Consider the following 26596-nt stretch of genomic DNA (forward strand, 5'->3'; position numbering starts at 1 on the left):
GTGTTATAGAGCGAAAAATACGGTATTCCAAATCTTGTTTCACAATTCCTCCAAGTCCAAAGGCCCCTAAAGCTCCAAGCTCCTCCTGGCCCAAATCCATATCCCAAAAGTCGATTGACCCCTGCATAAGGGGATCTCTCCCACTTTCCTTTTCCAAACCAGGCCAGGCTCCCATCTTTACAATCAGGCTTTTCCTAGTTACAGTCATATAGGGTTTCAACTTATAATCCTCCATTTGCCTCTGTAAGGTTAAGGCTCCCCCTTGTATTGCATTATATTCAGCAAGAGAGACTTTCTCCTTCTCTAATTCATCAATTTGTTCAATTAAAATAGATTCCTGTGCCTGATTTTTGTCAACTTCTGTACTGTTGCCCACTTTTGTTCCCAAGATGTCAATATTGGTAGCCATAACATCTATCTGTTTATGTAACTTTCCCAACAAATAGAATGTTCTATTCAGTACAGAGACTACTTCTTCCTTAGCCAACATTCTTGGGATGTTCAAGGTCAAAGCTGGTTTCCCTCAGCCTTTATCTTAGCAGCTGCACCCTTGTAAGAATGTCCCAAGGCTCCCTCTAGTGGAAGCCAGACTTCATTTGTATCAATCCTTTCCAGCACAGTTCCAAAAGTAAATTTAGTAACAATTTTTAGTTACTTTTTCTTCTTTTTAAGCGCAGAAGCGGACAATGGAAACCATGTCCTTCTTTTAGACTAACTGTCAAATTTACCCTGTTCACCGTCGATGGGCTTTTTGCAAACCGCTCCCAGGTTCAGAGACGTGGTGCTTCAATTTTAAATTTTAAATTTTCACCTTATCCTATAGGTTCTCCCCCCACTTCCAGGGGGGATTAAATAATTCAATCAGTGGAGTTTTGGTCCTTTACATAAGACTTTCCAAAGACCTTAGTTAGCAACTACTTTGCTTCAGTCTATTTACAGAAAGGGAAGGTGGACTTCCTGTTTGAGCCTTCCCCGTTCGGTGCCAAATTAACTTGTTTAAAAGTCCAATTTTCCGTTCTACTCACGGGTTGTTGTTTAAAATCCAATTGTCCACAGGAAAAAGTCAGTGCTCTCCGGCAACGGCTGTGCGGCTTCACTCCGTAAAAATAGCGGTTGATTCAAAATACCGTGCCGCTCACCCCACGTCACTTCGGATCCCCGAAAAATGGGGTTCCCTGTGAGTAGGGGAGGCGCTCCTGGTGTCAGCCAAATCCCACGTTCCCAGGCTTCCTCTGCCTGGGATTTTTAAAGGGTCTCCGCCTTCGCCGCGGCGGCAAGACCCAATTTTCGCGGAGCGGGTTCCTCTCTGTCAGAGGAGCTCCGCCATTGCTGATGGCGCTAACCCGGAAGTCCCAATGTCTTCCTTCTGTGTTTGTCCTCTCCCACCCAGCGCTTCATTCAAACTGACCATGCTTGAAATTTGCTACTGTATTTTGTGTTATGGTAGAATAAGGAAGCCTTCCCCAACCTGGTGCCCACTAGATAGGACTCATGGGAGTTGTAGTCCAAAACGTCTGGAGGACCCCAGGTTGGGTAAGGCTGGAATAAGGTATGTCATTTTTTCAAATGAGCCGTACTGCTTTAAGGAACAACAGCTTTGTCTTCTTCACCTTTACTCTCCGTACTGTTTTCGCTGTGATGGAGTAGCAAAAATGACAGCTGCTGCCTGATGAAAGGAATCTTAGTTGATTAATCATTTAAGTTTACATTAGTTAATCAGTTGATTGTTCAGGGACCTCCTGCATTGCGTTTTTGAGTTGTGTGTCACTCTGCAGTGTGTTATATGAAAGTGTGGTTTATACATATTTAAATAAATAATTGTAAATGTGTAATTTAAATTCACACTTTAGGGAAGTTGTTCTAAAGAAAATAAAGCATACTTTCTTTTGATTTTCGATTATACAAACATACATCCTAGATCATACACAGAGCATTCTCCTCCTCCTCCTCTCTCTCTCTCTCTCACACACACACACACACATACACGCATACCCCTTCACCTTCTAAGATGTCCCCCTGCCATCTGTAGTTTTTATCACTATAAAGAAATAAATTATAACCAGGAGACCCTTTATCAAAATGTTTTAAAGTCGTCCAGGCATTGCAGCCCTAGCTGCTAAAACTCCTCCTGGGCTCTTCTTCCTTCCTTCCTCCCTTGCTCTGCTTTCTCATAACAATGGCTTGCCTTTGCTTCTGTTTTGATTTTGTGTTTGCTGCAAATTCTTTCAAGCTGGAAATGTCCCACATTTCTGCTATGTCTAAGGGAGGATGGAAGCTGATGCGGTTTAATAAAGAAGCGTCAGGCAGTTGTTAGGGAGGGAGAGAGGAAGTGGGCAAAGGATCCCACACCAGAACTGCAAGATTGGCTCCCCTGAGGCAGCAGGCAATGCTCTTTGTGCACTGCCAGAGAGACAACTGAATGACAACATTTTGCTGTCTAAACTGTTTGGTCAGCCCTTGTTTTGTTTTGATGATTCCGTGACCCTCCTGTCTTTGCTCACATATTAATTATGATTTCCAAGGTTGTTTTCCTGTTGTAACTGAGCCTTGGGGTGGTGTAGCGGAGAGGTCGGGGGAACACAAATCTTAGTCCAGCAGTGAACTCCCTGGTGACCTTGAGCTTCTCTCTCCAATCTCTTTCTTTGCCTGACATGCACCACAAGGCTTAGGGTACAATCAGGGAATCCCCAGGTAAACAACCTTGATCATACTGGAGGAATGGTTAGGGTAGGTAAAGGTAAAGGTACCCCTGCCCGTACGGGCCAGTCTTGACAGACTCTGGGGTTGTGCGCCCATCTTACTTAAGAGGCCAGGGGCCAGCGCTGTCCGGAGACACTTCCGGGTCACGTGGCCAGCGTGACATCGCTGCTCTGGCGAGCCAGAGCCGCACACGAAAACGCCGTTTACCTTCCCGCTGGTAAGCGGTCCCTATTTATCTACTTGCACCCGGAGGTGCTTTCGAACTGCTAGGTTGGCAGGCGCTGGGACCGAGCAGCGGGAGCGCACCCCGCCGCAGGGATTCGAACCGCCGACCTTTCGATCGGCAAGTCCTAGGCGCTGAGGCTTTAACCCACAACGCCACCTGCGTCCCATGGTTAGGGTACAAGACAGTAAATATGTTAGACTACACAGCTGTGGTTATCCAAACTCTAAGTTGACTTTTATGTCTTATCTTTCTTCAGCTAGATATGATGCCTTGGGAAGAAATTTTAAAAGCTAGAAAATGTAAGAAAATACCATATATCGTCAGTCCAATGTTGTCTCTGATCAATTACAGTTCTCCATGGTTCTGGGGCCTGTTCCAACTCCTGACTCCAGTGGGATAGTTCTGAGTTAGAGGCCATATTTTAATTTCTCGTGCTTCAATTGCTTCATTATCCCAGAATCCTTGGTGTAGAACATTTCTGTAGCACCTGGGAAGGAGAGGCTGACCTCCATCTTGGAATTTCCAAGTTCTGTACTTCTTTGCTTTTTGTTTTTCCTCCTCTGACCCCCGCTCCTGACAACCCCCTCCCCCCTTTGTGTAACTTCTTACCTGATGAACTGTTCTGGAGAACTTGAAAGCTTACCTCACTTTTATGACATTTTGGTCAGTCTCAAGTGTGGATTTTGAAATAACAATAATACTCTTCTATTCCTTGAACTGCATTAATCCATTCTTGAACAAACTGAAGTGTGGGTAGCTTTGGATGGTGCCTATATTAGAGCAGGAATTTCAATTGGTGTATCCCAACAACTGATTTTTAATTTGTCCTGGAATTGCCCATAGATGAAATCTATCACTGAGTGGAATGGCAGAATCTCATCATCATCATCATCTGATGATGATGATTAAAATTTAAATACCACCCTTTATCTGAAGATCACAGGACAGTTTACAATATAAAAACAAAAAAATACATAACATAGTGTCAGGGGCTCAGGAGCAGAGGCACAGGGAAGAGAGGAGATGGAGAGCGAAGGGGAAGAATCCGAGGGGAGCGTAGGAGAAGAGGACAGTGGACCGAGGGATTCCATGAGCCTCTCCAGCGAATCGGAAGATTCACAGAAGGGGGCGCCAGTGGCCAGGGGTAGGGGGTTCCCAAGGGGAATGCCCCAGGAGCAAGGGGGCAGCAGGGACTCCCAGAGCAGTAGCTGGAAATCAGGACCAGCTTCCCCACCAGAGCAGAGTGGGGGGGAAGAGTCCCAAGGATCGGGGCCAGTGCATTCCCCACCAGGGAGAGAAGATAAGGCAGGGCTGACCACGCTTCCATCAGAAAGTCGGACAACGGAGGAGAGGTCAGATCCGGCCAGTGTCCCGGAAGAGGGAAGCAGTGACCGAAGTACTGTAACGGTTAGGAGAAAGGTCACTGGGCTGGCACGAGAGGCAAGTTCAAATGTACAGGAGCGCGGGACAGCAGAGAATGAGGATTGGGAACCGGGTCCTAAAGCCCGCCGGAGGGAGGGGGAGGAGCTAAGCGACTCAGCGTCGGAAGAGTCCAGAAAGGGCAATGCCCCAGCGGGCAGGAGGACCCAGAGGAGGAGAGAGCAGCGTAAAAGGTGGAGCAGGGCTAGGATCTTAAACTGGTGTCATAGGGGAGGAGACTCAGACGGGACTTCGCCGGTCTAGAGTTTAAGACGTAGAGCTGCGCGCTGCGGCTTTGAAATGGAAACTGAACCTCAATAAAGACTTTTGTACATAACGACAGCCTCGCGTTGGTCCTCTGTGAGCTGGGACCTAGGGGCAGCTCTGACACATAGTAACAAACAAAAACAATAACTGCCCCCAACAGTTTAAAAGCCCATAGATGGTTTAATAAGCCAATGGCCTGGGAGAAGCGGGATGTTTTTCCTGGCACCTAAAGATATGTAACAGAGGCGCCAGGCAAGCCTTTCTGGGGAGCACATTCCACAAGCAGGGAGCCACCACAGAAAAGACCCCTCCTCGTGTTGCCGCACCCCCCCCCCCAGGCCTCTTGTGGAGGAGGCACATGAAGAAGGATCTCACGTGATGATTTCAGGGTCTGGGTCAGTTCATATAGGAAGAGGTGGACCTTGAGGTATTTTATTTGTGTTTGTCTTTTATTTTTAACCGTGGGACAACCCAGCCAGATAGGGTGTTAATGATGATTATGATGATGATGATGGTGGTGATTATGTTTTTCTGCAGGTACGCCATCCTGACCAAAGCAACCTGGCCTTCCTGGAAAGGGGATGAAAAACAGGGGGTTCTCCACCTCCTCCATTCTGTCAATGTGGATCCTGACCAATATCAGCTTGGGAGAACAAAAATCTTCATCAAGGCACCAGAGTCTGTGAGTAGAAGGGCAAAGTCTTGACTCCAAGGAGTGAGACAACCTGCTAGAACTGAATTGTAGAATTGGGGAGGGGGAAAGGGGAGGTCACTTGTCAGTTCTGCAATGTGTTGTGTAGACCAAATGGATAGAATTTGCACTTGTTCCTGGACTGCAAGTCTTTATCAAGCCATCCTCTTCTCCTTTGTTTTCCATTTTGTGACACAGCAGTGCTGGGGAGAGGTTACCTGCTCTCCAGAAGAGGATTCACCAGAAGAAAGGAAAGCAGGTGGTGTTTCTCTCTACTGTGGCAATGGACTAGGCTGAGAGGTTTAAACCTCTTCTCCCAGGCCAGTGTCACAATGAGGAGAGAAATGTCTCACTCTTCTGATGATCTGCAGAGGTCGGCTAAAAAATGGTGGGCAGGGGCTCAGCATGTCTGCTTGTGTGTGGTATGTGTGTGCTTTGGTGGGTGGGAGGGAGTAAGTGTACAGTGCATCACCTGGTAACACAGGCAGCCTTTCCTAGATGTTGTTGGGACTCCAACTCCCATCAGCCCCTGCCAACATAGCCAGTGTCAAGGATGAAGGGAGTTGCAGTTCTATTATATCTGGAGGGCCCTTGCAGTTTCCTCTGCCCTGCCCTAAAGAATCCTAAGAATTGTAGTTCGGTGATGGGGACGATTCACCCCAACCCTATAGAGCTAGATTTGATAGTTCCCTGGCAATAGGTAATGACTGTTAATTAAACCAGTTTAAATTGGTGGTGTAGACATCCATTGAAATATCTGATTCAGGTCAAGTGTAGATGTCTCATGAGCCATGTTCTTGCAACGTAACTGGGGTGAGTAAACTGTCCCCCGTGGGGCTTTCTCTGCACATAGGAAGCCTGGAAGGAATGTACAGTTTCCAATCAGAAGTGGAGAGTCCACTGCTGAGACAGTTGGGTGCATGTAGACACCATGCAGTCATTCACCTGAACGCGCATAGGCTGGTGGTAGATCCCACTGCTGCTGTGATCTTGCTTCCTCTTGGGTGTGTGTTGAGAGGACTGGACTTGTGCTCCCCTGTGAACTGCAGCTACCTGCCTCAGCAGTGCAGGCCTTGAGTGAGAGAGGGCATATTTTCTGGAGGTGGTTCCCAGTTTGCCACCAGGGTTTAAAGGCAACTGGGTTAAGTATGGATCAGACCTAGGCCTTCTGTAGTACTAATTGCATCTCTCTCTTGGGTGCACCAAGATAAAGTGTTTTTAAGAAGGAACAGTGAAGGAAATAGAAGATTATTCTTTATAAAACTTCTCTTATATGTTTGTGTTGAAAATCTCTTGCAAGTCATTAAGGTTTTGTTGTTTTTTAAAAGAGGGATGCTGGTTTTTCTTTCTGGGCACAGGAAGTGTGTCTGATGCAAACTTTAATTACATCTGATGGGTTGCTCTGCTTTGATAGATGTGCTGCAATTAGTACAACTTTCTGGGAGTCAGCCATGCAAGTAAAGTTGCTATGAGCAGCTTGTTCTGCCAGCTCCCTTTTCCAATTTTTAAAAAAAAATAAGGCAGAGAGGCTTGCTAATTATTTCAGGAGAGAAAGGTTGGCCACAGCATGCTGAAAACTGAAAGCTGTTTACGTATGTGTGAGGACACATGTAGAAACTCGAGAACAGACTTTGCTAACACCACAGCAGACGAGAGTTGTAGTCCAAAATATCTGAAGGGCTCCAGGCTGGTGAAGGCTGCTGTTTGTGGAGGCAGAAGGATCAGACCCAGAGGGTGCAAATGACACAGGGGAGTTCCTCTACGCAAGCTGTTCCACAACTCCTGTTCACTTCCATGGAGCTTGTGGAGGAAAACGTCCCAGTGGATTATGCCACATGCTATAATTAGTGGGAAGGCAATGGGCACCATCCCACTTCAGACACCAGAAGAACTTGGTGGAGTTGTGGCCACCATCCTTTGCTTAGTCAGCTATGTTGTCATGTAAGCAGAAAGAATGGATAGTCACAGACTCAGGGATGCCAATCCTGGAAGATCTGCTTCCTTACCTTTTCCCACCTGCCTTGGGCCTGACTGACTCCAGCTACAAAAGCTGAGGCTGCTGAACAGAGGGGTTTTTGGGGGTGGTTGTTGTTGTTGGCTTTTTGTATATTTATTATAGACCTCCTTGTGATTTATGTGGAAATGGTTCAGTTTGGTTGTACATTTTTAAATGTTTTATTTATTGTTTATGACTACCTTTTTTACCTTGTAGTTATGTATTTTTCCATGTTGTTAAGTAAGCCACCTTGAGAATGGCTTGAACTATGGAAAGGCAGCATACAAATAAAATTATCTATGCATGTGGACGCTGGGGTTGTCCCTTCCTGCTCTACTGAGCTACTGCAGTCCTAGAGTGGCAGGATTGAACCCTGGTGGAATATTGCAACTAGACAGGGGTATTCAGGACTAGGGAGGCTGTCAATTTAAAAGTCCCACTGCACCTGCTCTGTGTGCAGGTTTGTGTTCAACCTCAGGAACCTCCACTTCAAGAGATTCAGGTTGCAGGTGATGAGAAAGTCCTCTTCTCTGCCTGAGGCTCTGGAGAGCTGCCTGCTCACCAGAGCAGGATAGATGGGCCAGAAGTCTGACTTGGCATGAACCAGTTTCATAAATCGCTCCCACCCCAGCAAAAAATCTGGCCAGACTGGAGGATCGTGCCGCACACCTTGGAAGCCAGAGGCTCTTGGCAACAGCCCAGGGAGCTGAGGAGTGTGCAGGGTTAGGAGTGCATTTATGAAGGGTTGCAGGACCCAGCCCTGTCCAGGGCACCCTGAAAGATGTCAGCATTGTATCTCTGCATTGCTTTCCTCTCTGTGAGCATCGCACTGTGTGCAGGAACTCTGCCAAGACTCCAGCAATCAGAACGTCAAGCAGATGCTGCTAAATCACTTGTCGGCAGCCATCATGCGCTGCTGTCTCTCTCCTGTCATCTGCCTGAAAGCAGATGTGAAATGTGTGAGATAGACCAGATCCCCTTTTGACTTTAAGATGAACTTCTCCTTGTTTCCCAAAATATCCTCCTTTCATCCGCTGCTGGTTGATTGGAGACATACATGTCTTGGAGGAAGGTGAATCTCTGCATTGTCTGTCTGCAGGACTTCCTGAATCATTTCACATTTCCCACACCTGGGCTTTTCTTGCAGTGCTGGAATTTCTACCTTTAAAGCAGGGGAAACTGACCCACACTGACCTGTTTGTGCCAGTGGCATATTTGTGGCACACTCCACATATTTTTGGAGGTTCTGTCTGTTGATCTAAGTGGGTGGCACCCGCTGAAAGTCAACTTCAGTATGCAATTTGTTAATGAGACGTTTGCAATACCCAAATGCCTCATTAACAATAGCGGGCGATTTTAATCCTAGGGTGGGAATTGACAATGAACAATTAAGCAGCGCTTTAAATTGGAATATGGATGATATTGCACATTCAGTGAAAATGATTCTCTAGAGACAAGGTTATAAACAGGGAAGGTATATGCTTGCTCAAGCTGTGTAATAATTTTAATTTACTAATTGTAAATGGCTCAATAGATGGGGATAGAAATGGGGAATTTACATACTTCCCCTCCAATATACTGTCACTGATTATAGTGTCTCTTGTGACACTGTAAATCTGATAGTGGACTTTAGAATTGGGACGCGCACAGAAAGCGATCACCAACCATTGTTGATGTCTATAAATTTAAACTTTGATTTAGAAATAACTAATCGTAACAACACAAAATTTTGTCAATACAAGCAAATCAGCCAATTAAAATGGTCCCAGGAAATGAGTGTAGTAGTGGGGCAAAAACTCATAGTTGGTTTTAGAAACCAGGTTCTCTCTAAAGCATATCAGTTCTCATAGTGACATTCTGGAAGTATATAGTGAAATCTTCAAAACATTTGAAGAGCTTAACACTCCACCAAAAGTCAGGGCACTTAAAAACAGAACTGGTCCCTGGTTCAACGATGAATGTCTTCAGCTTAAAAGAAAATGGCGCCAAATTTCAAAGATAACCATAGCAAACTAGAACCCCCTACAGGTGGTTAACCCTTGTGAGACTTCCTGCATGGTGGGCAGGAGTCAGGTACAGTGGTGCCTCGCAAGACGAAATTAATTCGTTCTGCGAGTTTTTTTGTCTTGCGATTTTTTTCGTCTTGCGAAGCACGGATTTTGGAAAAGCTTCAAAAATCACCAAAGTCCTCAAAAACCTCAAAAAAGGCTACCACACCGTGTGCTATGAGTTGCTCCTCGAAGTCAAGTCGCAACTGCACCCCCTGAATGCACGGTTTCAAGAAAAAGGAAACAAACTTGCAAGACGTTTCCGTCTTGCGAAGCAAGCCCATAGGGAAATCCGTCTTGCGAAGCAACTCAAAAAACGAAAATCTCTTTCGTCTTGCGAGTTTTTCGTCTTACGAGGCATTCGTCTTGCGAGGTACCACTGTATAGTCATTTCGGGTCCAATGCCTAAAGCCAATACCACTCACATTCTGTAACCAATAAAGTTGTGGCCTTTTTTCGCCCATTAACTGAAAATACTGGTGTCCACGTGTTTTATTCATCAAAGGAGGGGTTGTAGTGCCTTGACGCGCAAGCACCTTTTACTTAGATTAGTTACCAGGATAAAAATATCTAAACTTGCCAGGGAAAGAACAAATAAGTTTTTCCAAAGGCTACTCTATCTTAGACCATTGTCTCACACATTTGGTTAAAAAAAAAAAGACTTCAAAATCATTCCAAAATTTATGCAGCTTTCATAGATTTTCGTGGTGCCTTTGATTCAGTTGATTGTGTGATATTGTGGAGGAAGCTTGTAGAGTTAGGAGTTGATTAACGTTTGCTGATGGGACGCAGGTGGCGCTGTGGGTTAAAGCCTCAAGGCCTAGGACTTGCCGATCGAAAGGTCGGCGGTTCGAATCCCTGCGGCGGGGTGCGCTCCTGCTGCTCGGTCCCAGCGCCTGCCAACCTAGCAGTTCGAAAGCACCTCCGGGTGCAAGTAGATAAATAGGGACCGCTTACCAGCGGGAAGGTAAACGGCGTTTCCGTGTGCGGCTCTGGCTCGCCAGAGCAGCGATGTCACGCTGGCCACGTGACCCGGAAGTGTCTCCGGACAGCGCTGGCCCCTGGCCTCTTAAGTGAGATGGGCGCACAACCCCAGAGTCTGTCAAGACTGGCCCGTATGGGCAGGGGTACCTTTACCTTTACCTTTACCTTAACGTTTGCTGATCCTAATACAGAATTTATATGCTTTTAGCATCTGCCAAATCAAACTCAATGCCAAAGGTCCCCTCTCTTCCAACATCCCTAATGTGAAAGGTGTAAAACACGGGTGTATTCTTGCCCCTTTTCTTTTTAATTTATTTAAATTATTTTTTATCAGATCTCCCAGAGCACTTTATTTGCCCCCCCCAATAAATCAAAACCCAGTTGCTCTGCTACTGTATGTGGATGATGCAGCCTTATTATCACTGACGAGGGTAGGTCTGGAATGTCTTTACTCTCCCTGATTTCCTATTGTGAAACCAATAAATTTTCAATAAAAAATGAGAAGAGAACAATTCTGGGAAAATTAGAGAAATGGAAAATAAGAGGACAAGGAATCCAGCTAGTAAAGATGCACAGATATCTCAGAATTTTATTCCAGATGGTTGGTCAAACCATCACACAAGTGCTATAAAACAGGCAAAGTGTACCTCCTCAGCAGTAGCTCGGTTTTCTTTTGAGAAAGGTAACCAATTTATATCAGTTGCTATTCAGATTTATCAAGCTAAAATGTCATCCCAGCTGCTTTTTGGGATCCCAATATGGATACAAGCATATAATAGTGATTTAGATAAGATACACTCAAGTTTCTTGAGACGTATCCTGAGGCTCCCAAGTTCAATCAAGTATGAGATGATGTGTGCAGAACTAGGTATACACACAATGGAATATTGGGCGATTGGGCGTGGTCCAGCACTATAAAGTACTTGTTGCGTTGGCCATATTCATGGCCAACCTTCGAGTCTGCTTTCTGACTTACTTAAGGACTCTTATGAATCCAGTTGGTTCCAACTCTTACATAGCAAAATCAGATCTATTGATACAATGGTACCTTGGGTTTCCGAACGGCTTGGCTCCCGAACGCCGGAAACCCAGAAGTAAGTGTTCCGGTTTGCGAACGTTTTTCGGAAGCCGAACATCCGACGCGGCTTCCGCTTGAGTCCAGGAAGCTCCTGCAGCCAATCAGAAGCTGCACCTTGGTTTCCAAACAGTTTCGGGAGTCGAACGGACTCCCAGAATGGATTAAGTTTGAGAACCAAGGTTCCACTGTATTGAAACTGGATATTGGAACTCTTGTAAAATTCAAGTGAGCAATATATTTATCACAATATTCAAACCAGATTAAGGGACATTGAAAAACAAAATATTGAGTCAGCTGTAAATAAAATTTGCTCCCCTAGGTTCTATGGTTTAAATACAGATAACAGGGTCACTTATATCTCAAAATTAATAATTCCAGTCCAACACAGGACCTTTATGTTAACCCGACTGAACGTTTCCCCCTCAGCTTTTGTCAATGGCAGATATTTAAACTTCCCCACAAATGATAAACATTGCAGTTGTTCTTTGAATGTGTCAGATACTGTAGAACATATTCTTTTCTACTGTCCATTATACAACCAGCTATGCAAACTCATGCTATCCCTGTTTTTTGGTAGTCTTAACATCACGACACAATAAAAATACCAGATTCTATCTGTCTGACATTAACTTGGAAGTAACTGCAAGGGAGGCTGAGGTTTTGTCAATAATATCCCTTAGAGTGATGAATGTCTCTATTTAGCGGGAAGAAATCCCAATGAAAATCCTTGTCAATATATATTTTACATGCTGTTTATTTGTATATATTTTAAAATTTTGCATATGGGTGTGTTATGATGGCCTATACTTGGAATGCCTTACAAAGGTTTGGCAAAGTAAGTAAGCAATTTGTTGCCCAACGCGGTGTGCCTGCTTGGCTTCTGCTGCTCATCCTCTCCTCTCCTCTCTCACTTGCTGAGCTGATGGGTTTTCTTTTTATTGCAGCTGTTTTTGCTGGAAGAGATGCGGGAGCGGAAGTACGATGGCTATGCACGGGCCATCCAGAAGGCGTGGCGGAAATACGTGGCCAGGAAGAAATATGTACAGATGAGAGAAGAAGGTATGTCTCAGCTGCTAATAATGCAGTAACTCAGGACTTTGCCCCTGGCTGCTCCCGCCTGTCAGTATTTTTAGCTAGTGGGTGAAGTCAGCACTATGATTGACAAGTGAGTTGTTTGGACACTAGGCAGTAGGAATCCCTGGAGTCCTGAAGTGATTCTGTTTCTGCCTCCCATTTTGTGCACATTCCTTGCTTCCTGCTTCCTAGGAGTTATTTTCTGCAAGTAGTACTACAGAATAAGTGTGTGTGTGTGTGTGTGTGTGTGACAGAATCACCTCACCAAATGGCAAATGCAGATTGTGAAAACTCTGCAAAGTGGCTTAGGCATGTCTGCTGCTGTGCAGGAACTGATATCCAGGTGCTCAGTAGGAATTCACTGCATTGTTAACTTTCCAGAATAATGGTATACGTGTCTACTTAAGATGTAAGGTTCTTTGTGTTTAATGGGGCCTACTCCCGGGTTAAGTAGGTGCAGGGTGGCAGCCTGTGCATTGGTTTAAGGTTGGCATTGTGAAAAACAGAGGTATTGTGCCTTTTACAGCTCTGTTTCCACAATCAGAACCTGTAGGGCATAGCTTATTTCCCATAGTAAGCATGAGGTTCTCTGAGGGCAAGGAGTAAAAAATCAGTAATCACTGTAATTTTATGTTATGCACTTCCCTCCCCCCCCCCCAGAAAAATGTAAATGGAATGGTATCTCTTTGCTTCTCAGAACTGTGAAACTCATCTTTATAATTGGGGCTGCAAAGTAACACTTCTTCCTCTCTCCCCGTTTTAAAGCCTCTGACCTGCTGCTGAACAAGAAGGAGAGAAGGAAAAACAGCATCAATAGGAACTTTGTGGGTGACTACATAGGCATGGAGGACCGCCCAGAGCTGCGGCAATTTGTGGGAAAGCGGGAAAAGATCGATTTTGCTGACACTGTCACCAAATATGACAGGAGGTTTAAGGTAGGAATGGGTTGGGGCAAAAGAACTACACAGTGAATTCTGCCTGGGCTGGCCGGGTCTCTGCACCATCTTACATTTTTCCCTGTGGGCATCAGAATATATTGGGCTGTCTGCTGGAAGCAAGTTCCATCACACCCAGGTGTCTCCTTATTTCTTTCCAGATGATGGAATTTGGAGCCTAAAGCTAAATCAATCCTTATTCCTCATTTTTAAAAATTCTATTTAAATCATAGGGGCGTAAACACAGGTCTGCTCTTATTTCCAGGGCATCAAGCGAGACCTCATCCTCTCCCCAAAGTGTGTGTACCTGGTTGGGCGTGAAAAGGTGAAGCAAGGCCCAGAGAAAGGCCTGGTGAAAGAGGTGCTCAAGCGACGGATCGAGGTGGAAAGGATTCTCTCAGTTTCGCTAAGGTCAGTCCCACCTCCTCTTTTTTTCACAGGAATAGGCCAGTGGGGAAAGGGAGAGAGGAGGGGAGCTAAGTTGGGTGGGAGGCAGGGTCAGTGGGCAGTCACAAGCTTTAAAGTCCCAGAGCAGGACCTGTGGAGCCCCCCAGGTGTTGCTGCCTTCCAGCTCCTATCAGCCCCAGCCAGCATGGCCAATGGTCAGGGGTGATGGGTAGTGCAGTCCAGCAATGCCTGGAGGAGAACCACAGGTTCCTCCTCTTCTGCTTCATGACATGTATTAAATTTGCCCATTTCCTGGAGGTATCTGCTTGGCCAGTATGGAAGGAAGCTGGATCCTGGGACTGGATCTGGTCAGATTTAGCAAGGAGGTCCTTCCTACTGATATTAGTGATAATAGCTCAGGAGCATACCATTGAATACTAAATTCTAGAGATGGCAGTTTACCTTCCTGCCCAGCTTGTGGGCTTCCCTGGTTGTCTATTGTGGGAAACGGGATGCTGAACTAGAGAGAGAGAGAGAGATCTCTTGACCATCATCTAATAACTAATCTGTATTAAGTGATCCTGAGTGCCGGCTCTTGCTCAACAATTTGAGAAGTGCCTTGCAGGATCAGACCGAAGTCTCCCTCATCCAACATTGTTGTCCAGAATCTAGTCAAGAAACAAACCCTCAGTCACCGTTGGGGAACCTCAGTCTCTCCAGATCTTGCCAGATTACAGCTCCCATCCTCTCTGACCACTGGCCATGTTGACTGCTGGGTGTTGGGAGCCCAACAGCATTTGGAGGGCCTCCCACAGTCTCCCCTCCCCTGACTGGCTGGGGCTGATGGAAGTTGGCAGAGACAGCACACATGCTGCTCCCCATTTCAAAAATTCCACTGTTCTAACACTGATCCTGTAACTATCACAGTACTACGTCATTTAAAAAAAAATTCCCCAAATTATTACAAATCAAACCAAATTACTTTAATTTAATACAGTTTCTTACAATCAGGTTTCCCGCTCTTGTTGCAATCATATGTCCAAGATTCTCCCCCATAGCTGCTTCATTTCTTATTTATATCCAGTTGACACCCTTCACTTGCCATTAAACCATTCTTCCAGCTGTCCGCTATTTCACCTTACTAAACAGCACCTCAGTTTCATCTTGTAAATATATAATCCATTTCACGTGTGTAGCTCTTATGTACATTTTTGTTCCTGACCTGGAGTGTTGGAAGAGTTCAGTTCTTTTTCTTGTTGTTCAGTTCTTTGCAATGTTTCCATCTCACTGTTATCAAGCTGACTTGCGAACCACAGCCATAAAAAAATCTCACAGAGTGAACTTTCCAGATATCCACCATTAAGTTCCCCTCTGGAGTTCTTTCTCAGCACAGGATACACAGCAAAATCTTTTCTAAGATTCATCCTCACTTCAACAACTCTCCAGCTGTGGGCCATTCCTCCAGTGGTATTCATAAATAAAATCCATTCAGCCTCGGTCAAGGGGGCACATAGCAAAACCTTGTTAAATTCCTTGTAGAGCATAAATCAAAAGCCCCCCCCCCTTTTCGGAGTATTAAACAAAGTAGCAACTACAGTCGTACCTTGTAAGTTGGACAGAATCCGTTCTGGAAGTCCGTTTGACTTCCAAAACATTCGGAAACCAAAGCGTGGCTTCTGATTGGCTGCAGGAAGCTCCTGCAGCCAATCAGAAGACGCAGAAGCCTCACTGGGCTTTCGGCTTCCAAAAATAGTTCACAAACCGGAACAGTCACTTCTGGGTTTGCAGCGTTTGGGAGCCAAAACATTCGAGGACTAAGCTGTTCAAAAACCAAGGTACGACTGTACATATGTCTCTTTATTGTAGGGGAGAACAAGAGAAAGAAAGAGCATTACAAAAAACCATAAGAAAGCACAAAGCTCCTTGTCCTCCCCCTTTCCTTTCAGGCTTTGTAAAGATTCTCAAACTTCAGAAAATCATTCAAATACCTTCAGAAAACCAGTCCTGGTTTTTTGGCAGCTGATTGATTGCAGCCCATTAGCATATGATGCTTCAAGAGCCCTTCTTGATTAATGCCAATTACCCAGATTGAGGAGAAACCTTCCACAAATCATGCCAGTAACGGAGGCCCATCCATGGCAGGGGCACACGCCCAGATCGCTCCCCTTCTGCCTTTCAAGTTGGCAGACACGGGATGGCGCGACATTGCGGGACGCAGTGAACTCCCCAGACCCCACTGAGGAACATCGAGAGGATTTCGGCCTCATCTCCTCCGTCCCTTGCCTGAATTTCTTCGCAACCCCCAGAGGGCTATGAAGAACAACCGCCACTGACTTGTAGGCGTGGCCTGTTCTTGAAATACTTCCTGTTCTTGAAATACAAATATATTCATATCCTTCTGGCTGACTGCTGATTCCCATTTAGATTGATCAGGCGCCTGTGTCTGATAGAATAAGCTGAACAGCAGGCGGAATGTAATTCATTCATTCACCTTCAGAACAGCTTGTGTGCTTCTCTCATTCAGCTAAGTTACAGAGCAGGCAACCTCTTTTCCTCTAGGAGAGCGAGCTGCTTCTACTTCTCCAGCAGAGGACACGGTCAGCTCATTTCTGTCCGAAAGGGGGTTAGAGGAGAGGCTAGTTTTGAATTTCTTGTGACCCTGGCTTTTATTTCTGCAGCATGATGCAGGATGACCTCTTCGTCATTCATGAGCAAGAATATGACAGTCTCCTTGAGTCAGTCTTCAAGACGGAGTTTCTCAGCCTTTTGTCGAAGCGCTACGAGGAGAAGACACAAAGGAGGCTACCTCTCAAGTTTAGCAATACGTGAGTGACAGGCTTAACAGCAGCACTTTGCTCCTGTCAGGCTGAATCACACGAGTAGCCACAGCTGTGCCTTTAGGGGCGTCAGCAAAGGCAGCTGGAAGTATGGCCCTGAGACAACTCGTGATAATCACAGAGCACATGGTTGTTATCATTTATTTATTAAATTTATATACCACCTTTCATCTGAGGGTCACAGGGTGGTTTACAATATAAAAATACAAATATACATAATGTAAAAAGGTAAAGGACCCCTGACAGTTAAGTCCAGTTGCGAACGACTCTGGGGTTGCAGCGCTCATCTTGCTTTACTGGCCAAGGGAGCCGACGTTTGTCCGCAGACAGTTTTTCCGGGTCATGTGGCCAGCATGACTAAACCGCTTCTGGCGAACCAGAGCAGCACACGGAACGCCGTTTACCTTCTCGCCGGAGTGGTACCTATTTATCTACTTGCACTTTGATGTGCTTTTGAACTGCTAGGTTGGCAGGAGCTGGGACTGAGCAACAGGAGCTCACCCCGTCGCGGGGATTCAAACCGCCGACCTTCTGATTGGCAAGTCCTAGGCTCTGTGGTTTAACCCACAGTGCCACCCGCATCCCGAGAAAGAGACCAACCCTGCAGTAAAGATCAGTGGTGTAGTGTGGGGAGTGCAGGGGGGGCCGGCCGCACCGGGCGCAACATCTGGGGGTTAGGGTTAGGGGGCGCAAATCCATGGGTTAGGGGGCGCAAATTACTTGCCTTGCCCCGGGTGCTGACAACCCACGCTACGCCACTGGTAAAGATGAACATCAGTGTGAGGAGGGTGTCAGCAGTTTCCTTATGGCATGCCTGAAATGACCTCCCCAGCTGGCCTTTGGGCCCAGTCATACAGCCCAGCCCTTTCACCAGGCTGAGCAGTCTGTTGAGGGAGGCGGGGTGTAGTGAGCTCACTTCCATTTGGTAGGAAGCACCAGAGTATGGCTTTCAGTTGCGATTTCTGGTTTCTGAATGAGGTTGAGGCCCTGCTTGAGCCTGGGAGAAGAAGGGCCAACCTGTTTCTCATCTGGGCAGTGCCCTTGGGGTGGCGTCTCTTTCCAGGGCTCGTTTTTCCAAGGTAGGCCCCTTCCCTCCAGGCTACTGAAGTCCTCAGTTCTGTGGGAAGGAGAGACCACAGTCAGGTCCTTCTGGTTGCAGGAATCGCCCCTCTCCCCACGGTTTCATCCCAGTCCAGCCCCAGGCCTTTTCCAGAAGCATGAGAAGGGATAGCTTTTTCCACAGCTGGGCTTGCAAGAGAATGACGACCCCATTTATTTTCCTTTGTGGTGATGAGGAGGAGGGGGAACTCGCTCTGCTCTGTAAGAAGGAAGAGGGAGAAATATATGCTCCGTAAGGAGGAAAAATAAATTCTGACGCAAAGCCCACCATCCCAGAATGTTTGTTTTTTTAGGCAAGTCATTTCCCAGCTTGTGTAGGAGTCTCCAAAAAAAAAAGCAAGAAAAAAGGATAGTGAGTGCATTTTGCTGGTGTCATTTCCTGGCTGAGGCAGGGGGCTAGGAATAGCTTTTTTGTAGCTCAGGCTCGCTCTCTGTGTATCAGCTTGTTTGCTTTTTGTGCATGTCATTAAGCGCATAATCCAAGGGTGGGCAAGTCTGCCATCCGAAACACCCAGCAACCACATGATAGCAGCCCTGATGGGAGAGGCATATTCTTGTGCGGTGGGCATTCATTTCAGTAGAGCCTGACTTTAAATTTCACCTCCCACAGCAGCAGAGATTTTTCAGAATGTCAACAACTCTGCTCCTCAGAGATGAGACCCCACCTTTAGGAAACAGACCCCTACCTGCCTTTTGGGGTCGAGTGGGAATTCGTTTTCCGTGCCCCCAAATTAAACGACGGTGGTGTCAGACCCTAGAGCCGCTTTCCTCAACCTGATGCCCCCCAAATATTTTGGACTACAACTGAAGCTGTGATGCTGAAGCTGGTGGGCTGCAGTGGCTGCTCTCGGGCATGTGGGTGGTATCCTTCTCATGCACCTAACTGAGTTTTCCTGCCCACTTTGTTTCAGGCTTGAAGTGAAGCTAAAAAAGGAGAACTGGGGGCCCTGGAAGGCTGGTGGGTCCCGCCAGGTGCAGTTCAGCCAAGGCCAGGGAGACGTGGCCATTCTCAAGCCAAGTAATAAAGTGCTGCAGGTCAGCATCGGGCCTGGACTCCCAAAGAACTCCCGTACGTATGAAGTCCCCTGAGGTCGCAAGGAGGGAGGGGGAGGAGGGCCAGCAACCATGGCCATCTGGCCCCTGCTGCGCAGCTGCCTGAACAGGTGTTGCAACTTGCCTTGCAGGCCCCACCAGAAGGAATGTAACACAAGGCAGGAGCTGTTCCAACAGGACCACACAGGGCCAGCACTACCCCATGAGGGCCGCACCGCCTCCCCCTGGTTTGTATTTTGGAGCAGATGTTGGCAAATGATGCTTTGGTTAAGGGAACAGACATGGCTAATCATGGAAGACTTCCGAACTCCTTGACTGGGGTGGAAGTGGGTAGGGCACCTTTGATGATTGTCTTTTGCCCTTTTCTGGAGAGATTCCCATTTTAGGAAGAGCTTCCCTTTTCCTGGCAGCTGTTTCGGCCCATCAAATTTACATGGCTTTAAGGTTTAGCGCTGGGACGCGGGTGGCGCTGTGGGTAAAACCTCAGTGCCTAGGACTTGCCGATTGTATGGTTGGCGGTTCGAATCCTCGCAGCGGGGTGAGCTTCCGTCTTTCGGTCCCAGCTCCTGCCCACCTAGCAGTTCGAAAGCACCCCTAAGTGCAAGTAGATTAATAGCTACCGCTTTATAGCGGGAAGGTAAACGGCGTTTCCGTGTGCTGCGCTGGTGCTGGCTCGCCAGAGCAGCTTCGTCACGCTGGCCACGTGACCCGGAAGTGTCTGCGGACAGCGCTGGCTCCTGGCCTCTTAAGTGAGATGAGCGCACAACCCTAGAGTCGGACACGACTAGCCCGTACGGGCAGGGGTACCTTTACCTTTAAGGTTTAGCAGTCACACTTCTGTATTGTTTTTCTTAACATGGGGGTGTGTGTATTTGTGTAAAACACATCAGGCCAAGTTCAAGGTGGGACTAATTTGCTTGCGTGATTGCCTTACCCCCCATTTGCCCCCTCAACTGCTTCATGCCGATTAATACTTCTTCCACAGTTGTGAGAAATGAACCTTTTAATGTGGCAGCTCCTACACTTTGGAGCTCCCTGCCTATAAGCTTCACGCAGGCATCTTTGCCGCACTCTTTTCAGTGCCTGCTTGAAACACCTTTTGTCAGAGCTGCCCAAGGTCCCAGCTCACAGAGGACCAACGCCAGGTCGTCGTTATATACAAAAGTCTTTATTGAAGTTCAGTTTCCATTCCAAAGCCGTAGCGCGCAGCTCTACGTCTTAAACCCTAGACCGCTGAAGTTCCGTCTGAATCTCCTCCCCCCTGATACCAGTTTAAGATTCTAGCCCTGCTCCACCTCTTCCTCTGCTCTCTTCTCCTCTGGGTCCTCCTGTCCACTGGGGCATTCCCCTTTCTGGACTCTTCTGACGCTGAGTCCCCTGACTCCTCCCCCTGCCTCCGGCGAGCTTTAGGACCCGGTTCCCAATCCTCGTTCTCTGCTGCCCCGCGCGCCTGTACTTTTGAACTTGGCTCTCGCGCCAACCCAGTGACCTTCCTCCTGACCGTTACACTGTTTCTGTCACTGCTTCCCTCTTCCGGGATGCTAGCTGGACCTGACCTCCCCTCCGTTGCCTGACTCTCCGATGGAGGCGTGGTCAGCCCTGACTCCTCTTCTCTCCCTGCTGGGGGAGACGCTACCCCCGATACCTGGGACTCTTCCCCCCCCCCCCCCACTATGCTCAGGTGGGGAAGCTGGTCCTGATCTCCAACTGCTGCTCTGGGAGTCCCCGCTGGCCCCTTGCTTCTGGAGTGTCCCCCTTGGGACCCCCCTTGCCCTGGCCACCGGCGCCCCCTTCTGTGAATCTTCCGATTCGCTGGAGAGGCTCATGGAATCTCTCGGGCCACTGTCATCTTCTCCTACGCTGCCCTCAGATTCTTCCCCTTCGCTCTCCATCTCCCCTCTTCCCTGTGCTTCTGCTCCTGAGCCCCTGACACCTTTGTTTAAGCAAGTCTGTCCAGACATGTAGATATTAAGGCATTTTAATCATTTTTGATTGCTTTAGAAAGAATTAAAGTAATTTTCTTTAACTGTTCTTAATGATAATTTTAATATTGGTTGTATCATGCTTAGAGGTTTTACTACAATTCAGTGGTATATATTTTTTGTAAAATAAAGTAAAAGGGGCATAAGACTCCTGCTGGATGAAGCCAATGGCCCCTCTAGTCCAGCATCCTGTGTTCCCAGTGGCCAACCAGATGCCCGTTATGGGATGCCCACAAGCAAGAACCTAGTGCAAGAGCAGCCTCCCCACTTGTGGTTCCAAGCTACTTGTATTCAGAGGCATATTGCCTCATGACAGTAGAGGCAGAATATAGCCCCTGTGGCTAGCAACTGTTGATAGCCTTGCCTTCCATGCATTTGCCTAATCAACTGCATCTCGTAGTAGCAAATTCCATCATTTAACAATGCGCTGTATCCATGGTTTCACTATGTGCCATATGAATAAGGACTTTCTTTTGTATGTCGTGAATCTCCCAACATTCAGCTTGATTGGATAACCCTGTTGGATTCTAGTGTTAGGAAAGAGGGAGACCAGCCACTTTTTCCACGCCACACGTAATTTTGCACATTTTTGTATGTCTCCCAATTACTCAGCTTTTTTTCATGTTTAAAAACCCCCACCAATTTGCAGCCTCTTTTCGTCTTCCCTGTTTGATAACTCTTCAGTATGTTTTTCAGATGTAGCAATGATAACCAGGTGTGGTATTGACTTCTTCTTTTATGATCAGCTTCCTCAAGCCATTTCTGTTCTTATTTCTAAAGGAAAGGCAGGGTATATATATTTTTAACAAATGAAGTCACAAAGTTTGCCACACTGGTTTTTTCCCCAAACCAACAGCCGTCGCCTATGAACGTTTGGGTGAGGGTTTTATACACTAGCCATGAAAGCTGAGAGAGGCAAAATTTCAAAGATAAAGGAAGGTAGAGCTGGAAAAGCGATTTTAAAAATGCAGCCAGAGATTGGAATACAGTGAGTTGCCTTATCAAGAGTCGAATCCTTGATCTATCTTTCTCATCCTTGATGACGCTTAACTGGCAGCGTCTGCTCCCAGGGTTTCAGACCAGAGTCCTTTCCCCCTCGTGCCTGGAGATGCCACGTCAGGGATTAAACCTGGGTGCTTCTGCATGCCAAGGCTGTGCTCTGCTATGGAGCCACTTTCTTCTTACATAGGAAGAAGGGCTAAAACATTTAGGGATTGAGCTGCTGTTGCTTTGAAAGACAGCTGGGATAGGAGAACATGATAGAGGATTATACAACAGTGCTTGGAGAGATTTTTTTCTCTGCTGCAGCTACAAAATGTGGTGTGATGGTCACTGGCTGACATGGCTTTAAAAGAGGATTAGGCATTGTAATGGAGGAAGAGGTCTGTCAGCAGTTATTGGCCATATTGGTTAAGCTTCCATGTTCAGAGGCGGCGGCAGTGTGACATTTAATACCAGTTAGTGGGAGGAGGAGCAGCAGCAGGAGTTGGTTTCCCCAAAACATCTGGTTGTCCACCGCAGGAAGCAAGGTGTTGGGTGAGAGGGTTCTATGCTGGCCTAAAGGGGCAAGGCCTGCTTTTGGTGGCTTTATGAAGACTGGGCAGAATTTAACTGGGAGAATTTTCAAATGGGTAGCCCTTGTGCTAGTCTCTTGAAGCAAAAGCAACAAAGAGTCCTGTGACACCTTAAAGACCAACAAATAAACATCAATAGACATGCCATAATAAATGTGTTAGTGTTTACGTTGCCACAAGACTCCTTGTTGTAACTGGGACAGAAGTTATCCAGACTTAGAAAGGTATTCTGAAGGGGTTCCCTGTGAATGGAGGGTGTGGGCTCCCCCAGGCTCACGTCTTGAACTATTTCTAGGTCTTCATCAGAATGGAGTGATAAAAATCCCACAACACACACCCCACCCTCAAGGCCTCACGAGCCAGCGAGGCAGCCAGAGAAGCCTGTACACCAGTATGGCGCAGCCCCCATTGCCTCAGGTCTTGGGTGGATCAGATCGAATTTCCCAGCAGCCAGACAGCTTGGACTTCCTCAAGGTCCCAGACCAAGGGGCAGCCGGGTAAGTGCACCATCCAATACATTTAAGTGGATAGCTTGCTTGTCTGAAGTCAGGCAGCTGATTGGCTGGAGGGCTGTTCCTGGGTTCATGAAGTAGATCTTCTGTGCCTGGCAGTTTCTGTGAACTGCAGTGGAGAATCTGGTGTCCTGCCAATTCTGTGTTCTGTAGAGTGCTTCATAGAGGCATCTTTTGACAGGTGGGCCCTTGATAGAGGCCGGTCATGATCCAGAGAAGCACATGTGTCAGGCCTGCTCCCCAGCTCTCTGTACCTGTTTGGGCAGCAACAGAAACTTGATGCATGCATTACTCCTATGTAGGGTATCCTTGAGGTGTTTTTTTTTTTAAACAACTGTATGTTGAGTCTAGTTGCCTATGTAGGAAGGCCAACACACAGGTGCTTCTTCACATGTAGGGGCTCCATGACTAGAAAACCATGTGTTTCTTTAAAAGGGCAAAGCTAGCTAAAATGCAGGCCTCCGCCCTGGGTCTGTAGGTGGCTGTGCCTTACACACAGATAACACATCCACAGGGCTAGAATCTCTCTTTATATAGAGGTTTCAAGATGTATGAGAAATCTGGCTTAGAGTAGATAACTTCATCTCATTTCGCTGCAAAATGGAACATGGGAAGCTGCCTTTATAAGAAGTCAGACCACTGGTGCACCTACATTGAACATTATTACTTGGCAATGACTCTTGATGGTTTCAGAGAGGGGTCTTTGCCAGCTACACCTGGGAATGTGAGAGATTGAACCAGGGACCTTCTGCATGAATAGCATGTTCCCTATCACTGAGCTATGATTCACTCCTAAATATTAACATTTCCTAGCAATGTTCCCTGCCATCCTTTTCCCCGCAAAGTGAACATGGGCTATGTCAGGGAGCTACGACTCATTCTCTCATACATGTGTATTTTTCTGTCTTTGATTTTTTAAAAAAATCATTTGCAGGGAAATAATTTCAGTGTACAGAACTCAGTAGGTTGGAGATGAATGTGATTAGAGGTGGTGCAGGTCCCTGCAGCTATTCTTCCTGGCTCAGATGATCAGTGTGGCTCTTATCTGATTTACAGATGTGGAAGGCACAAATACTGTGTTGAAACCATCTGTTGGGAGGGCAGCAGGAAATGCTGTTTGTGCTGTGGAGGGGTTAACTTTGTACAGTGGCCAGCAGTGCCACCTGCTGTTTATTCAGAATGACTGCATGCTTTCTGATGGGAATCCACTCATTCCACCTTTAATTCATGGGTTCACATTTAATAAATTAGTAGATTGTATATTTTTATAAGAAGGTGTGGAGTTCAAAGAGTCCTATTAGAGGAGACCAAAAGTTCTTAGTCCAGAACAGGCATAGGCAAACTCGGCCCTCCAGATGTTTTGGGACTACAACTCTCAACATCCCTGACCACTTGTCCTGTTAGCTAGGGATGTTGGGAGTTGTAGACCCAAAACATCTGGAGGGCCGAGTTTGCCTATGCCTGGTCCAGAATCTTCTTTCTCACCCCTTGGGTGCTTCTTATTCCAAGTGCCCAGGTGTGGCAATGAATCGTGGCTGCCAAGCCTAATGCCTTTCCTGTGTGTGTCTGCAGCGTTCGCAGGCAGACTACAAACCGGCCCCCACCTGCAGGGGGCAGACCCAAGCCACAGCCGAAACCAAAGCCTCAGGTCCCCCAGTGCAGGGCGCTGTATGCCTACGATGCTCAGGACACAGATGAACTCAGCTTTAATGCCAATGATGTTATTGATATCATCAAAGAAGGTAAGACCTCTTTGTTTTTACATTTTCTATGACCAGTGGTGAGAATATCGAAAATATGTTCCATCTTTCCATCTTCTAGAACAGGCATAGGCAAACTCGGCCCTCCAGATATTTGGGACTACAGCTCCCATCATCCCTGACCACTGGTCCTGTTAGCTAGGGATGATGGGAGTTGTAGTCCCAAAATATCTGGAGGGCCGAGTTTGCCTATGCCTGTTCTAGAAAGACCCTCCCCCCACCTCTGCTCCAGAGAAGCATCTGGAAGCATTGTGCCTCTGCTTCTAGTTAAGCAGTTTGGTTAACCATCCAAACAGGGAAATGTGATTTAACCTTAAGCATGGTTAGTTGTGGGGCTGTTTTATAGCCATCTTCATAAACCATGGTTTGAAGCAGACCTAGTATCCAGCCAGTTAATATTAAACCACAATCCTAGTTGGACTACATGGGAAATGGTTTTAACTAAAATCTAAAGCTTTTAAAATCTTCTTTGGCTCTGTGGGAGAAGGGAAGAGACCAGGAAGACTCATTCACATGCACAGTGCAAGGGTGGGGGACCTTTGGCCCTCCAGATGTTGCTGAACTACAACTCCCATTATCCATAACCATTGGTCATACTTGCTGCAGCTGGTGGGAGTTATAGTTTAGCAACACCTGTTTTATTTATCTGATAAGTTCATTCTCACAAAGGTTAATGGCAGCATTTTGCTCCCACCCCTAGTTTTCTTTTAAACCAAATCACTCCTGACATAGACGTTTCCACAGCAGCAAGTTTGGAGAAGCGTATGTTGGGACAACCCACAGATTTGCTTCTAAACTCACTCCCTTTCTTTTCCAGATCCCTCAGGCTGGTGGACAGGCAGGTTAAGAGGGAAAAAAGGACTCTTCCCAAACAATTATGTGACCAAAGTATAATCCTGCAGCCCCCTCAAGAGGCCCTTGCGACCGTAAAGGTGCTGCCGGTTGTGCTTTTCCAGCTGCTGTGGTCTCCTTGTAAAGCTACAGTTCTGTGCAGCATTGATAATAGACAGCAGTCGCTTCATCAGTGAAACTGAAAGGCAAAAGATGGAAGAGGGGGAAGTCCCCATGTTTACTCTCCAAAAAGCCAAAGCCGATGTGTCAGCTGCCCACGATACCAAACCAAGGAATTATTTATTTTATTGAATGCTTTTTTCTCATGAAGGAAGAGTGTGTTTAAATTCCATTCTTTTTTTAAAAATGCCTGAAAATAGCAAGGTGCTCTGTGAGGACTTTGGAAGAGTTACATACACACTTTTTACAAGTGCCTTTAGTTGCTCTGGTGACTTTCTTCTAAATTATGTAACAAAATAATGGCATTATTATGCACATTTCCTCTGTTGATGACTTAGCGGAGGATCACAGTAATAAGTTATGCTGCTACCTGCCTTAGAATAGTAGGATTCTATTTCTTCTTGAACTCTTGTCATTCTCTTCCCCCAAGCATGTATTTTAAAAGGCCTCACAGCAAGCTTGACCAGGTTTACTTGGGAGCTACAATGATTCTGCAAGGGCACTGCGACCAAAGAAAGGCAGCCTTGTATGCTGTAAATGGTTTGCGTTTATGTTGACTTGTTAATGTGGCTGGCCCATGTTGGTTTTTATTATTGATGCATCTGTTTGGGTGGGGGACGGGACCTTCCCAAGGAAGCTTTGTGCATTTAATGAATAGAACTTATGAAATATACATTTTAAAAAATCAAATAACAGGCAAACCTGTATGAATGTACACAGCAGTAACCCACTGTACTTAATGATAAAGGTAGCTCAGTTAGCATTTTGGGGCCGGGTATTTCTACCTATGCACTATTCTTTAAGGATAAAGTCAGTGTTACAAAACCTTGATTAAGCCCAGCTGCCTTTCCCATCAGCCACAAAAGCTGTTGCTTACCCAATGCATGTTAATTTATCCATTCTCTTCTCAACCATCATCAATAAAAACATAGGAACTACCGCA

At 46.5% G+C, this 26596-nt stretch overlaps 1 protein-coding gene across 1 annotated transcript in view; it reads left to right on the forward strand.

The window, feature by feature from the left end:
• The window catches only part of MYO1E (myosin IE), a 110124-nt gene extending 83531 nt beyond the window's left edge, over window positions 1–26593 (forward strand). Inside the window, 10 exon segments of the mRNA XM_079953186.1 lie at window positions 5150–5294; window positions 12354–12468; window positions 13249–13418; window positions 13684–13829; window positions 16484–16630; window positions 18673–18830; window positions 18946–19041; window positions 22666–22867; window positions 24455–24624; window positions 25460–26593. Of these exon segments, the coding sequence (XP_079809312.1) occupies window positions 5150–5294; window positions 12354–12468; window positions 13249–13418; window positions 13684–13829; window positions 16484–16630; window positions 18673–18830; window positions 18946–19041; window positions 22666–22867; window positions 24455–24624; window positions 25460–25536 (1426 nt within the window). The 3' untranslated portion in view covers window positions 25537–26593.
• The last annotated feature ends 3 nt before the right edge of the window (window positions 26594–26596 follow it).

This window comes from Podarcis cretensis (assembly GCF_951804945.1).
Source record: "Podarcis cretensis genome assembly, chromosome: 14".
NCBI classification, from domain to species: domain Eukaryota; kingdom Metazoa; phylum Chordata; class Lepidosauria; order Squamata; family Lacertidae; genus Podarcis; species Podarcis cretensis.